The 12,368-nt window shown below is 39.3% G+C and overlaps 1 protein-coding gene across 8 annotated transcripts in view; it reads left to right on the plus strand.

The window, feature by feature from the left end:
* The first annotated feature begins 584 nt into the window (after positions 1-584).
* The window catches only part of LOC149158714 (uncharacterized), a 242,414-nt gene continuing 230,630 nt past the window's right edge, over positions 585-12,368 (plus strand). The window contains exon 1 of one of the 8 annotated variants that reach the window (XM_089436285.1): positions 585-1,310. In XM_089436285.1, the coding sequence (XP_089292411.1) occupies positions 1,196-1,310 (115 nt within the window). In that variant the 5' untranslated portion in view covers positions 585-1,195. The remainder of the gene's footprint in view (positions 1,311-12,368) is intronic. The other 7 variants (XM_089436286.1, XM_089436287.1, XM_089436288.1 and 4 more) reach the window with 7 other exon arrangements.

The raw sequence follows: 12,368 nt of genomic DNA on the forward strand, positions 1-12,368 counted from the left end.
ATTTAATCCCTCTTGACGCTTAATAAATTCGGAGTTAAAATAAATCTAAACTAATTATTATTATAATTAATGATTAAACGACCTAAAAATTTCATAAAATTTTCCCATATATTAAATTATAATAATTTATTTCATAATATTATAATATAAGTGTACCTCTTGCTTAAAAACAAGTATTTCTTTTTTGAAAAAATCATCACATGTTTGAATTCAAATCCATATAGAAGGTGTATACAGTAATCCTTCAAACTCATCTAAAAAAAACCATTATTATTAAAATCTCTCTAAAATTTTTCAAATTTTTAGATGTACAAGGAATGCATACCGGCCAATTGTTATAATAAAAAAATGTACAACCTTATAATTTTTCTGGGGAGTATATTCTATCAAAAAAATTTGTAAAATCTATTATTGCAGGTACAGAGTTCAAATCTCTCAAAGCGAGTTTCTGTCGTAATGCGACAAGCCAGAATCCTTAACTGTCTCCACTGAAGGGTTTAGACAGATTCTTCCGGTCCGACAACAACACCTTCTCCATCCCCGTTTACCGCTTACGCAACTCTCCACACATCCTACAGAACGTCATGTCCTGCGATGCCGTGCCGCCGTTGCCGGGACGGACCCCGTCGAACAAATCGGACGCGAAATCAACTAAACCGGAAACCGGCGGGGGCGAATTTATTCAAACGTCTCCACGTTACCAGATTGCCACGTAAACCTCGTCTCGTCCGCGTGGCAGGAAACATTCCTATTCCGCCCGGGGTCCGGGAATCTTTGGTCGGGAAAGTTATGGCCGGTTGTCACAGGGCCCCATGGATCCATATTTAATTTTATATTCATCTTTGTGGGTAAGAAATGCTGTGTTTTTCTAGGCAGGGTTGGACGCCCTCCGATGTCCCACACGACCTTCCTTTAACCTTCCTTCCCTCTTTCTGCTTTCTACCTCATCTGCGTATATATTTCCCGGCATCTTTCAAGTTACAGTGCAGAGTTGTTTTTGTTTTTGGCTTCGGAATATGCTGATTCGGGGAAGAAGTTTCAGCCGTCGTTTCGAGGAAATAATTTGCGATAATTGTTCAACGAGGAACGTAAGCAATGGAGGAGGAGATGTTGGGATTTTGCATAAAACCTCGGGCATTGTGGGTTTGAATTTAGTAAAAAATTCGAGAATTTAACAGAATTTTGAGAAGGAAGAATGGAGTCCGCGGAGTTGCCATTGCCTACAAATCCGGCGGTGGCTAAGCTTCTACCGCATAAAAGGGCTAATGGCAGCGCTGTAGAAAGTGGAATTCGGGTGTTGTCAGTGCCAGGTAAGAGTTCTAGAATTATGAAATTTTGTTTCAAAATTTGCCCCTGTTTTCTTTTTATTTTACGTCATTTTATCTAGTTTGTAATTTTTTTTAGCTGGAGGACTCGCGTATCGATGGGCTGGCTAAGAAATAGGGATAGGGATTTTCGTTTTTTACGTCAATCTGTGAGAAAGAATAGGAATCGGAATTTGTGAGTAAAGCTTTTATAGGAGTATAAAAAGTCAATGCAGAGATGCTATATGAACGAAGAAGATAAAGTCTATAACATTTCTCTTTTAAGGTTTTTTGAAATATAAAACATTAGTCTATTAACTCGGCCACCCCTGTGGGTCTTTTCGGCTACACCTGTTTGGCACTTTTAAAGCAATTCGTCCCTAAGATGCATCATGATTAGGTCCTTCCTGCGATGCCTTCCGTCTGTCCATCTTGAAATACTTTTTCCCATCGGATTCTTTCCAAGACAGATCGTTTTCCGATGTGGTTCTACGCCTCACATATTAGCAGGAAGTGTTCTTCGGTCTCTACTTTTTGACTCGCATACGTGGCAAATATTCTTTGAGTTCCCTCCGAACTGTCTCACGTTTTAACTTTTGTGAACTTGTTCTCACTTAAGTAGATATGTGTTTCCCCTACACGGTATATTTAATTTTAAACATTCTTGTATCTTGACCGCGCAAGACGGGTTAAACTAACTAACGTGGCATTGTTGCTTTTTTTCTCCGATTTGCCTCTTCTGTAGCTGCGCTGTTTGTAGCTTTTCATCTCCCTTGTCTATTGGGATTTTGTTTTTCATTTTTCAACTTTTAATTCATTTTCTGCATAGGATTTCCCAATTCCTTCTTAGAAGGACTTGTTAGATTTTACATATCGGTTGCCATCCATTTCAGCCACCCTTTCCCTATAAAGTATCATCTTCCTCATCACCTTCTGCTCATGAGGGTATAGACTTGTTTCTGCTAACGTGATTTCATATGGGGTAGAGGCTTTTGTTTGGAGGCATGATATCATAATATACTTTTGTACTCTCTCTAGTTGGCTCCACTTGTTTCTTAGCATGATTAGATCCGAGATCTTGCGTCCTTACAACAACACAGGTGTTATTGGTGTCTGGAATAGAGCTGAATATTGCCAAATCTCTTATCTCCTTCAATCTGCACCTGTTTTGAAGGAGGGAAGTCACCTTTGACCTGCCTTGGAGTCTTTTCCTTGTGCAATTATCCCAGTTCAACGTTTCATTGAACTCTAATTCCCACTATGTGTAGTTTTGAACAATCTCTAGAGGCTTATTCTCGAACCTGATTTGGGCTTGGTTTGTCTCATTATTGGTGAATTTAACCATTTTGGTTTGATCTATATTACTCTTCATGCTTGTTGACCATGTACATGTCAACAGTTCTAAGAAGCATACTACAAAAGAGTAGACTAAATTTTTTCAAAGTCAACATCATCACTCAACTTCCGATGTGTCATTATAATCCCAAATTCTGCCAAATTATTATAAATGATAAAGCCATGTAACAACACTTAGGTAAGCCTATGATTTTTCTCAAAGGGTTTCATCCTTGGGAGTTTTTTAACCTTGTTAATTATTTTGTGTTTCTAAACACAAAATTATCAATATAGTTAATTACCCAAATATACCCCAAATCTAAAGTGAAACTCATTGACCAAGTCTTAGGTAAGTCCTAGTGTTATCGAGTCAATGTATTTTTCATACTAGATCATATGTCTTGCTGCAAAATTTGGTTATGTCTTGAGAGCCTATGTCTAAATATGTTTTCCCCTTTCAAAAGTTGATTAAATTGTAATATCTTGATGTAAAAAATATTTTAGTGCATGGTTACTCATAATTAGACAGCATGGCTAAAATATTTAGAGGGTGGAAAATAATTAAATCCCCTCTTGAGTCATTTAATTAATTTTCTGGCAAAAATAAAAGAAAATTAATTAGCCAAAATTAATAAAAAAATTAAAATGAGAGGAAATTGATTTCTCTCTAAGTGGAAAAATAATTTTTGAAGAAAAATTCGTGGGTCCAGAAAAAAGTAATTTTATGAGGTCCTCCATCAAGGGAAAATTCATTTTTTTAAAGAAAAATTGACTCTTGGGACCATGGTGGTCAAGTCAAAGGGGATTTTTTGGGGTTAAAAGTTCAAAATATTGTTTTTTAGACCAGGAAAAAAGGGGTCTCCATTCAAATTTTTCGACGGTTGAAGTATTGCACAAGTTACGACAATTCTATTTTGAAGATTCTCTAATGGACCAGAAAATTAAATTTTTGGGATCTGTGCCACTGTTATCAATGGATAAAATTATTTTGACACAGATCAAGCCATGGGTCAAGCAATTACCTGCTATTTTCCACTTGGAGGGGTTTAATCCTCTCGTTATCTATATATGGAAGCCAAAGGCTTCTCATTTGGATCATCATGTACTCATCAAAAAATCATTTGATGTAACTGAGCTAAGCTCTGCCTGAATTTTATTTTGCACTTAATAAAAGGACTTTGGGGTTTCAATTCAAGGTGTCTCTTGCTTAATGATTCATGGTATGTGCTAAATGTTCGTTAATGCTTTGATATTGTACTTATTGAATATTATTATCTCGTTGCCAGTGGTTGGATTATCTATTAGCACATGTATCTTGCTTAAGGTATCGGGCTAGAGTAAACACAATAGATCTTGCTAATTTGGCAGGTATCTCCAGATCTATGGTTTTATTTGTGTGAATATCAAACCACTTCGAGACCAATAATTTATCTTTCGAAGTGTGTAGAGATCTTCAGGCGATTCAACCCTTGGGCAAGCCCCAAGTACATGGACTTTAAGGTGATCACATTCTTGTTTGGAACTTGAGCCTAATCTAACGATTTGTGATGCAGGATCTTAGCCAACAATAAAAATTATTTTCAAACCGATTATTTTCAAATTTCTGTTTGGGCTATGATGATTTATTTGCTAATTAAGAGCTTGTAATTTAAATTTGTAAATATTGTAAATACTTTGTAAACTTTCTAACCCTTGTATTTTAATTTTTTTCTATTTTGCATATAATTAGTTTTGGGGTTTTATTTTGAATTTTTTTTTAGATATTGTGGATGAATATTTTGATTTATTTCGCAGGTGCCATAATTCAAAATTCAAAGGAAAAATTTGAAAGTGAATATTTAAGCCCTCATCCAAGCCAAAGGCTAGGGTTTGAGCACTCCCACATCACTAAAAGAAGCCATCTAGCTATTTTGGAGGAGGCCGTTGGTGATTTAGGGCCAGACCTGGCATTTCAAGGGCTTGATCTCTCATACCCAGGCTTCAAAATTGTAATGCCTTCCATCCTTCAGCTGGCCGTTAGCCCTAGAAGACTCCCACTGCAAGAGATTAGGTTTTTATGAATATTAATATCTAAAGTGTCTTTTGCAAGTAGATTCTTATATTTGTAGCCATTCTTGCACTTGTATAAGGTAACCAAAAGGGTAAGAGGGCATTCTAGCCCTAGCCACAACCTCTGAAGGGCTTGACTCATCATTACAAATTTTGTCTTTGGCTAATGTCTCATGGTCGCAGAGGTATTGGGGTCTTTTCACTTGTTTGGAGGCTAAAAAATCACCATTCTGGGTTTTGAAACTCATACATCTGTCATTTTGAGAGGGCTGCAGGCCTAGTGTGCCCTATCGTGAGGGTTGGAGGGTCTTATACACTGCTTTTAGAGCTAATCTTTTGATTGCAGGTGTTTGGAAGAGGTTTCATTGCACTTTCGAAGACCAAACTGCCCCTATCATCTATTGAGACTGGGCCTCTAGGCCTAAAGGGTTTGAATCTCTTGCCCTTTGCTCTTTCTCTTCTCGTTGTCAAAAGCATATTGGATCTAGCCTAACATTAGCAGTGGCATAATTAATATCATTATTTTAGATATAAGTCTTTCGGATTAATCACATCGTTGACCAAATCCTAATGATGTGATTAATCCGAAAGACATATATCTACATTATGGATCACAAAAGTCTTAAATCTAATAATATCATTATTGTCATATAAACATCAAAAGGAGGACCTAAAATTAATCCTAGCAAGCCCTTGTAAGTAGCACACCTTAAATACGAAGGGATAACCATGATTGTGCTCTTCTGTTGGTGATTATGTGTTTGCAGAGGTCTGATATATTTTTGCAGAGGTATGATATATTTGTTACGGTGGTGTCTAATCCTAGGGAGCGGTTAAAATAAGCCTAGCAAATGACAAGAAATTTAGACCTCGACTTAAGATCTTCAATACTATTATTTTGATTGATTTGTAGGTAGTTTTGTCACTGATTTTATAAGGCATCAAGCTAATTCTCCTATATCAATGGTCTGGTGTATCTTGTCAATGGTCATTTGAGCGATAGAAGCACAGGTTAAATGATTGCATTGGTGTCTCTTTGAGGATAAGACAATTCTTTGCATGCTAATTCCATCACTGCATTAGGTATCCTTGCATTTTGGTGGCATTTTTGCATTATATATCACTGTTAAGAACCTCATCTCTTTTGCATGTTGCTATTGTATAGTCGTTGGAAATTCCCTCACTCTTAATTGACATAAGTGATAAGGAGGTATTAAGTCTCTCTTGTTCCTAATTGCCTTGTAAATTGAGAAGCTCAGACCCTCATTTGCAGTTAATATGGGTGACCTTGCAGTTCTCTTGCAGGCAATCCCTTGTAGGAATGGAGGCACTTGGGTGGTTAGAACTCCAAGCAGGTATCATTAATGAGGCCTCAACCTCCTTCCTTTGGAATTCTCTCTACAAACTGCATTCGAGACTAGCATCAAAATGGTTGAGAGAAAGGATTCACCTAGGTAGGGCATTAAATTAAAATTAACCAAGATCTTGCAGCTCACATAGTTCTAGGTCCTGCACTTCATATAGGATAGAATTTGCATATTGCAACAACTGTTCATCTAGTGACTTGGAAATCTAATTCATATTGAGCAAGTAATAATTTGTGAAGGCATTGGTCTCTAACTTAAAAATCTTAAGGAATCTAATAAAAGTGTGCTAGATAATCATACTTGCCTCTAAATTCGATCCAAGTTGCTAGACCATTCAGTTGTGTCTACTTGACTTGTTGGTTCCCAATAAGTTGTTCATCATCCAGCCATAGAGAATAACCCCCTTAGTCTACAATTAGGAGACAACTTAAATGGAGAGGGTAGGGATCAGAGTGACAATCCCTGCCCTGAGTGTTGTCGCAATTTGGTGTACAATTTGAGCGACAACAATGCGTTCTTCCATGCAAAAAATTTCTAGTGCCTTAAGGTGTTCTTTTAAGCTTAGAAGTGTTCTTGTTGCTAAGATGATGTATTCTGCTTATATTAGTTTTGCATTATAATTCTTGTGATGTTCATACCACTGCGCCTCATAATGCCACCATCCTTCCCCAACCCCCGTTTCATATTTTGGGGATAGGGGCACCCTTGCTTTACTTCAGTGTCACTGTGGAATTATTGTAGACACATCCTTATTGATTTTTATTCTGACCATGCCTTGTTCATAAACTTGTACACGTCTCTCTATCTGGTTCAGATTCCTAGCTCCAAGAGTTGTCCCCGCAACCTCTCTTCGGACCGATTGAAGGATTTTCTGAATTCTATGAAGAAACACCACAAATCCTTCTCCTTAGCATTCCATGTCTTGTCTATCATATGTTTTAGAGTGAGACATTAGTTGATAGTAGAATGCTTTGTCCTGAATCCCACGTGCTTCCTTGCCCTTATTTGTCTCTTTAGCCCACTTGCTGATTTTCCTCTTCACAATTTCCCCAATCATCTTGGCAATGTTGATCTGATCATAATATCTCTGAAATTGCTTAGATTGTTTTTGCCCTCCTTTGAATATGGTGAAATGCAATCTTCTTATCCAACTCTCTCTCTCTCTCTCCAAACAGAGAGAGAGAGAGAGAAAGAGAGAATTACAAAATTGATATATTTTTTTTGCCCTAACTAAATTCACCATGAGACACGTATCTTAAAATTCCTATTCCAACAACCTAGGTAAACTGTTTCTTGCGATTTCCTTACTAAAAAATTATTTAGATTGAATCCTTTAACTCATAGAATAAAATACACTTGTCAATGGTCATTTGAGCGATAGAAGCATAGGTTAAATGATTGCATTGGTGTCTCTTTGAGGATAAGACAATTCTTTGCATGCTAATTCCATCACTACATTAGGCATCCTTGCATTTTGGTGGCATTTTTGCATTATATATCACTGTTAAGAACCTCATCTCTTTTGCATGTTGCTATTGTATAGTCGTTGGAAATTCCCTCACTCTTAATTGACATAAGTGATAAGGAGGTATTAAGTCTCTCTTGTTCCTAATTGCCTTATAAATTGAGAAGCTCAGACCCTCATTTGCAGTTAATATGGGTGACCTTGCAGTTCTCTTGTGGGCAATCCCTTGTAGGAATGGAGGCACTTGGGTGGTTAGAACTCCAAGGGAGGTATCATTGATGAGGCCTCAACCTCCTTCCTTTGGACTTCTCTCTACAAACTGCATTCGAGACTAGCATCAAAATAGCTGAGAGAAAGGATTCACCTCAGTTGGGCATTAAATTAAAATTAACCAAGATCTTGCAGCTCACATAGTTCTAGGTCCTGCAATTCATATAGGATAGAATTTGCATATTGCAACAACTGTTCATCTGGTGACTTGGAAATCTAATTCATATTGAGCAAGTAATAATTTGTGAAGGCACTGGTCTCTAACTTAAAAATTTTAAGGAATCTAATAAAAGTGTGCTAGATAATCATACTTGCCTCTAAATTCGATCCAAGTTGCTAGACCATTCGGTTGTGTCTACTTGACTTGTTGGTTCCCAATAAGTTGTTCATCATCTAGCCACAGAGAATACCCCCCTTAGTCTACAATTAGGAGACAACTTAAATGGAGAGGGTAGGGATTAGAGTGACAACCCCTGCCCTAAGCGTTGTCGCAATTTGGTGTACAATTTGAGCGACAACAATGCGTTCTTCCATGCAAAAAATTTCTAGTGCCTTAAGGTGTTCTTGTAAGCTTAGAAGTGTTCTTGTTGCTAAGATGATGTATTCTGCTTATATTAGTTTTGCATTATAATTCTTGTGATGTTCATACCACTGTGCCTCGTAATGCCACCGTCCTCCCCCAACCCCCCTTTCATATTTTGGGGATAGGGGCACCCTTGCTTTACTTCAGTGTCACTGTGGAATTATTCTAGACACATCCTTATTGATTTTTATTCTGACCATGCCTTGTTCATAAACTTGTACATGTCTCTCTATCTGGTTCAGATTCCTAGCTCCAAGAGTTGTCCCTGCAACCTCTCTTCGGACCGATTGAAGGCTTTTCTGAATTCTATGAAGAAACACCACAAATCCTTCTCCTTAGCATTCCATGTCTTGTCTATCATATGTTTTAGAGTGAGACATTAGTTGACAGTAGAATGCTTTGTCCTGAATCCCACATGCTTCCTTGCCCTTATTTGTCTCTTTAGCCCACTTGCTGATTTTCCTCTTCACAATTTCCCCAATCATCTTGGCAATGTTGATCTGATCATAATACCTCTGAAATTGCTTAGATTGTTTTTGCCCTCCTTTGAATATGGTGAAATGCAATCTTCTTATCCAACTCTCTCTCTCTCTCTCTCCAAACAGAGAGAGAGAGAGAAAGAGAGAATTACAAAATTGATATATTTTTTTCGCCCTAACTAAATTCACAATGAGACACGTATCTTAAAATTCCTATTCCAACAACCTAGGTAAACTGTTTCTTGCGATTTCCTTACTAAAAAATTATTTAGATTGAATCCTTTAACTCATAGAATAAAATACACTTGTTGGAAATTTAAGTAGAAAAAAGAATCATTAGAAGCACAGGAAACCGATCTCCAAAATACACACAAATTCTTTTTCCCTTCAAATATTAGCTTTTCATTAAAATTACTCCAAGCTTACAAGGGCTCCCAAACTAGGAAAATAGCCTATTGAGAAAACAAGAAAAAAATGTTGATTATGGGTAGCATTGGATGTGCGCTAGCTTCGAAATTTTGTGGAGTGGCTAGAACACATGAGATCTCCAAGACCCAAAAATTGTTTGGAGAAATTCCAACCCAATTGTGTTTTATTAAAATAATTAATATTTTTAATGGGGTTCCTAAGTCTAAACTTAGGAAAATAAAAATATTAATGGGTATTAATGAAAATATGGGTGAGAAAATTCTAAGTGACAAAGATCAAGTCTAATTTAATCTTAGCCGTTGATTAGGGACTTAATCTCAACCGTTGATTCATCAACAGGAAAAGTATAAGAGGAGGCTTGAGGGTCAGTTGGAGATACATGAAGTTGATCAATTAGTTTGATTTTTTTGGGGCGTGGTTCGCTGAGAAAATCGAACAAGTGATCTGAGTTGCAGTAAGAGGGGTAGAAGCAGAGATTTGGATCGGAGAAGAAGTTCCGAGCCAAAGAGTATGTAGCATAGAGACAACTTGATTATCAAGGAGGCAGCACAGAGGCCTACGCAGCCCCGGAGGGGCTCACGCAGTCCAGAGGGACTCTTGCAGTGGCAATGCAAAGTAATCGTCAGTAGTCTGAGATTTTGCTGGAGAAGTGAGGTTTTGAGCCGAGAGGGCTGAACAAGAGTCTTCATCTAGCAAATCGATCCAGCAAAACAGGAGACACAGTTCTCTAGTGGCAAGACGCTGGCCCACACAGTGATTACATAGGGACTTTGCAGTGTTTGCCAGGAGGGTGTCAGATCACTCATTGGATTAGCTGTGACTTGGGGAGTGAGGTAAACCCTCGAATGCATTTCTTGTTACCGTGATTTCTCTGTAAGGTTAGCCGGTGTGAGAGACAACTTGTTGTACTTAGATTTTGCTTGCTTGAAATACAAACCCTCTATTTGCTGCACCGGTTTTCCCGCATTGGGTTTTTCCAGGGACGTGTTGTCCAAAAATAACGGTGTCCCTTGTGTGTTTGTCTCATTTATCATTTCAGTTTATGATTTGTATGTCAGTGTAGTCTGCAGTAGTGTTTACATCATTGTTTATGTAATTAAATAAACTTGTTGAATGAAATACCAAGTAGGAGATGTTAAACCGGTAACTGTAGTAGGATTTCTGTTTGTAAAGATTCATAATTTTTCACATGGTATCAGAGCGATTGTAGATCATAGGACACTGAAGCCATCAGCCGAGAGATCCAGCAAATTTGCTGCAGAGAGGCAGCTGTCCCGAGTGACAACACTGTTCCAGAGCTTGAAACGCAGAGGAAGGGTGACGTAGTGTAGAAGAAGTGACACAGAGGCTCATGCAGTGCCTGCGTCAACATTCTGAGCCAGGAGAGGGTGACGCAGTAGCTAGGAGGATCCCACGCAGTGACTGCTTCAGCTCTTTTGGCAGTGCAAAAGAAGAGGGGCAGATCAAGCTCACGCACAGCCACGTCATATTTTTTGGACCAGGAAGGAGTGACGTAGTGGCCAGGAGGAGCTGATCTAGCTCACGCAATGACTGCGCAGAGCCTGAGGAGCTCAGATTCTTCAGTTACTGGAGCAGTGCAAATCAGATCTGAGGTGCTGGTGGGACGCTGTTGCTGTTGGTGCAGAATAGTGTCTGAGGAGACTGAACCAAGGTAGAGGGAGTCACTGCCTTAACAGATTTCTTGCCAAAGAAATCTAGATCTAGGTTGCTGAGCAACAACAAAGGAGGATCGGAGAGGGGTGATTCGACATTATTTGGCGGAAGGATTTCTGTGAAGGAAATCAGGACTCAGAGGGAGTCTAGAAGGAACTTGTTCCTTAGAGGATTTCTAGCACCAAAGAAATCCAGATCTGAGTTTTGCTGAGGCAACAACAAAAGAGGGAGAAGAGAACCTGTTTGACACTCATTTGAGCAGAGATGGCAATAAATGGACTGAGGGATCAAGACAGATTGGATGGAGCATCCAACTTTGTCATCTGGAAGGCCAGATCCTAGCAGTCTTGGACAAAAATCGCATCAAGGACTATGCGTTGAGGACGGTTGCTGTTCCGGTCGATGTTGATCCTCTCAAGAAATATGAGGAGGCTCAAGCAAAGGCGAAGTGCATGATCTTGGACGGGGTCAAGGATCATGTGGTCTCACATATTGCTGAAAAGGACACAACAAGGGAAATGTAGGAGGCCTTGACCACTTTGTATGAGGGAACTTCTGTTCAACGGAAGATGTTGCTTGAGAACCAACTGAGACAATATCAGATGCAGAAGGGAGAAGAAATCAATCCCTTCCTTCTCAGGTTGCAAGGGATTTGAGACCAACTGACTTCCATGGGGTCTACACCAGATCCTAAATCCATGGTCAGGACTTCCCTGAATGTAGTCACTGAAGACTGGGAGACCTTTGTCCAGAGCATCTTGGGCATGGCTTCTCTCAGTTGGGAGGAGATGTGGGCAGCTCTTCAACAGGAAGAGATCATACGGTTAACCAAGGCGGGAGGAAGAGGAGGATGCAGCTCTCGCATCAATGGGACAACAAGGGCAGCAGAAGAGGAAAAAGAAAGACATATCCAAAGTCAAATGTTTCAGATGTGGGGAACTGGGACATTTCACCACTCAATGCCCTCGGAAGAAGGGCAAGGAAGAGAAGTCTGACTCAAAGGCTGCTCCAGCGAAAGCTGACAAGGAGGACGATGATGAGGATTGCGCCATGAGTGCTCATGCACCTCTAGAGAAGAGGTGGGGCGACATTGAGCTGTAGTTGGGCGGGGCAGGATCCTTGAGGTGCCCAAACTCTTGGATCACGTACGGCTACGGGAGCCCTTAATGACAGTAGCAAAATGACTGGAGTAAGTTGGTGCGAGGGATGATGGAGCGACAGTGGTAGAGCTATAATGCCAAAGTCTGAAGCAACACAGTAGAGTTTTGATCAGTGCGGCAGGCACAGAGCAGATGCAACAACAACGCAGTCAACATAGATTAGTAACAGAGGTAGCTTCAACATCATGGGGTATTCAGACTGACCAACATGTCAGCGTTTGGGTGATTTTTCAGTTGCTTACTTCTCAGCAAC

The sequence above is a fragment of the Pinus tabuliformis genome, chromosome 5_2 (assembly GCF_031772625.1).
Source record: "Pinus tabuliformis cultivar Carrire ecotype Pingquan chromosome 5_2, CPIR1, whole genome shotgun sequence".
Taxonomy (NCBI): Eukaryota; Viridiplantae; Streptophyta; class Pinopsida; order Pinales; family Pinaceae; genus Pinus; species Pinus tabuliformis.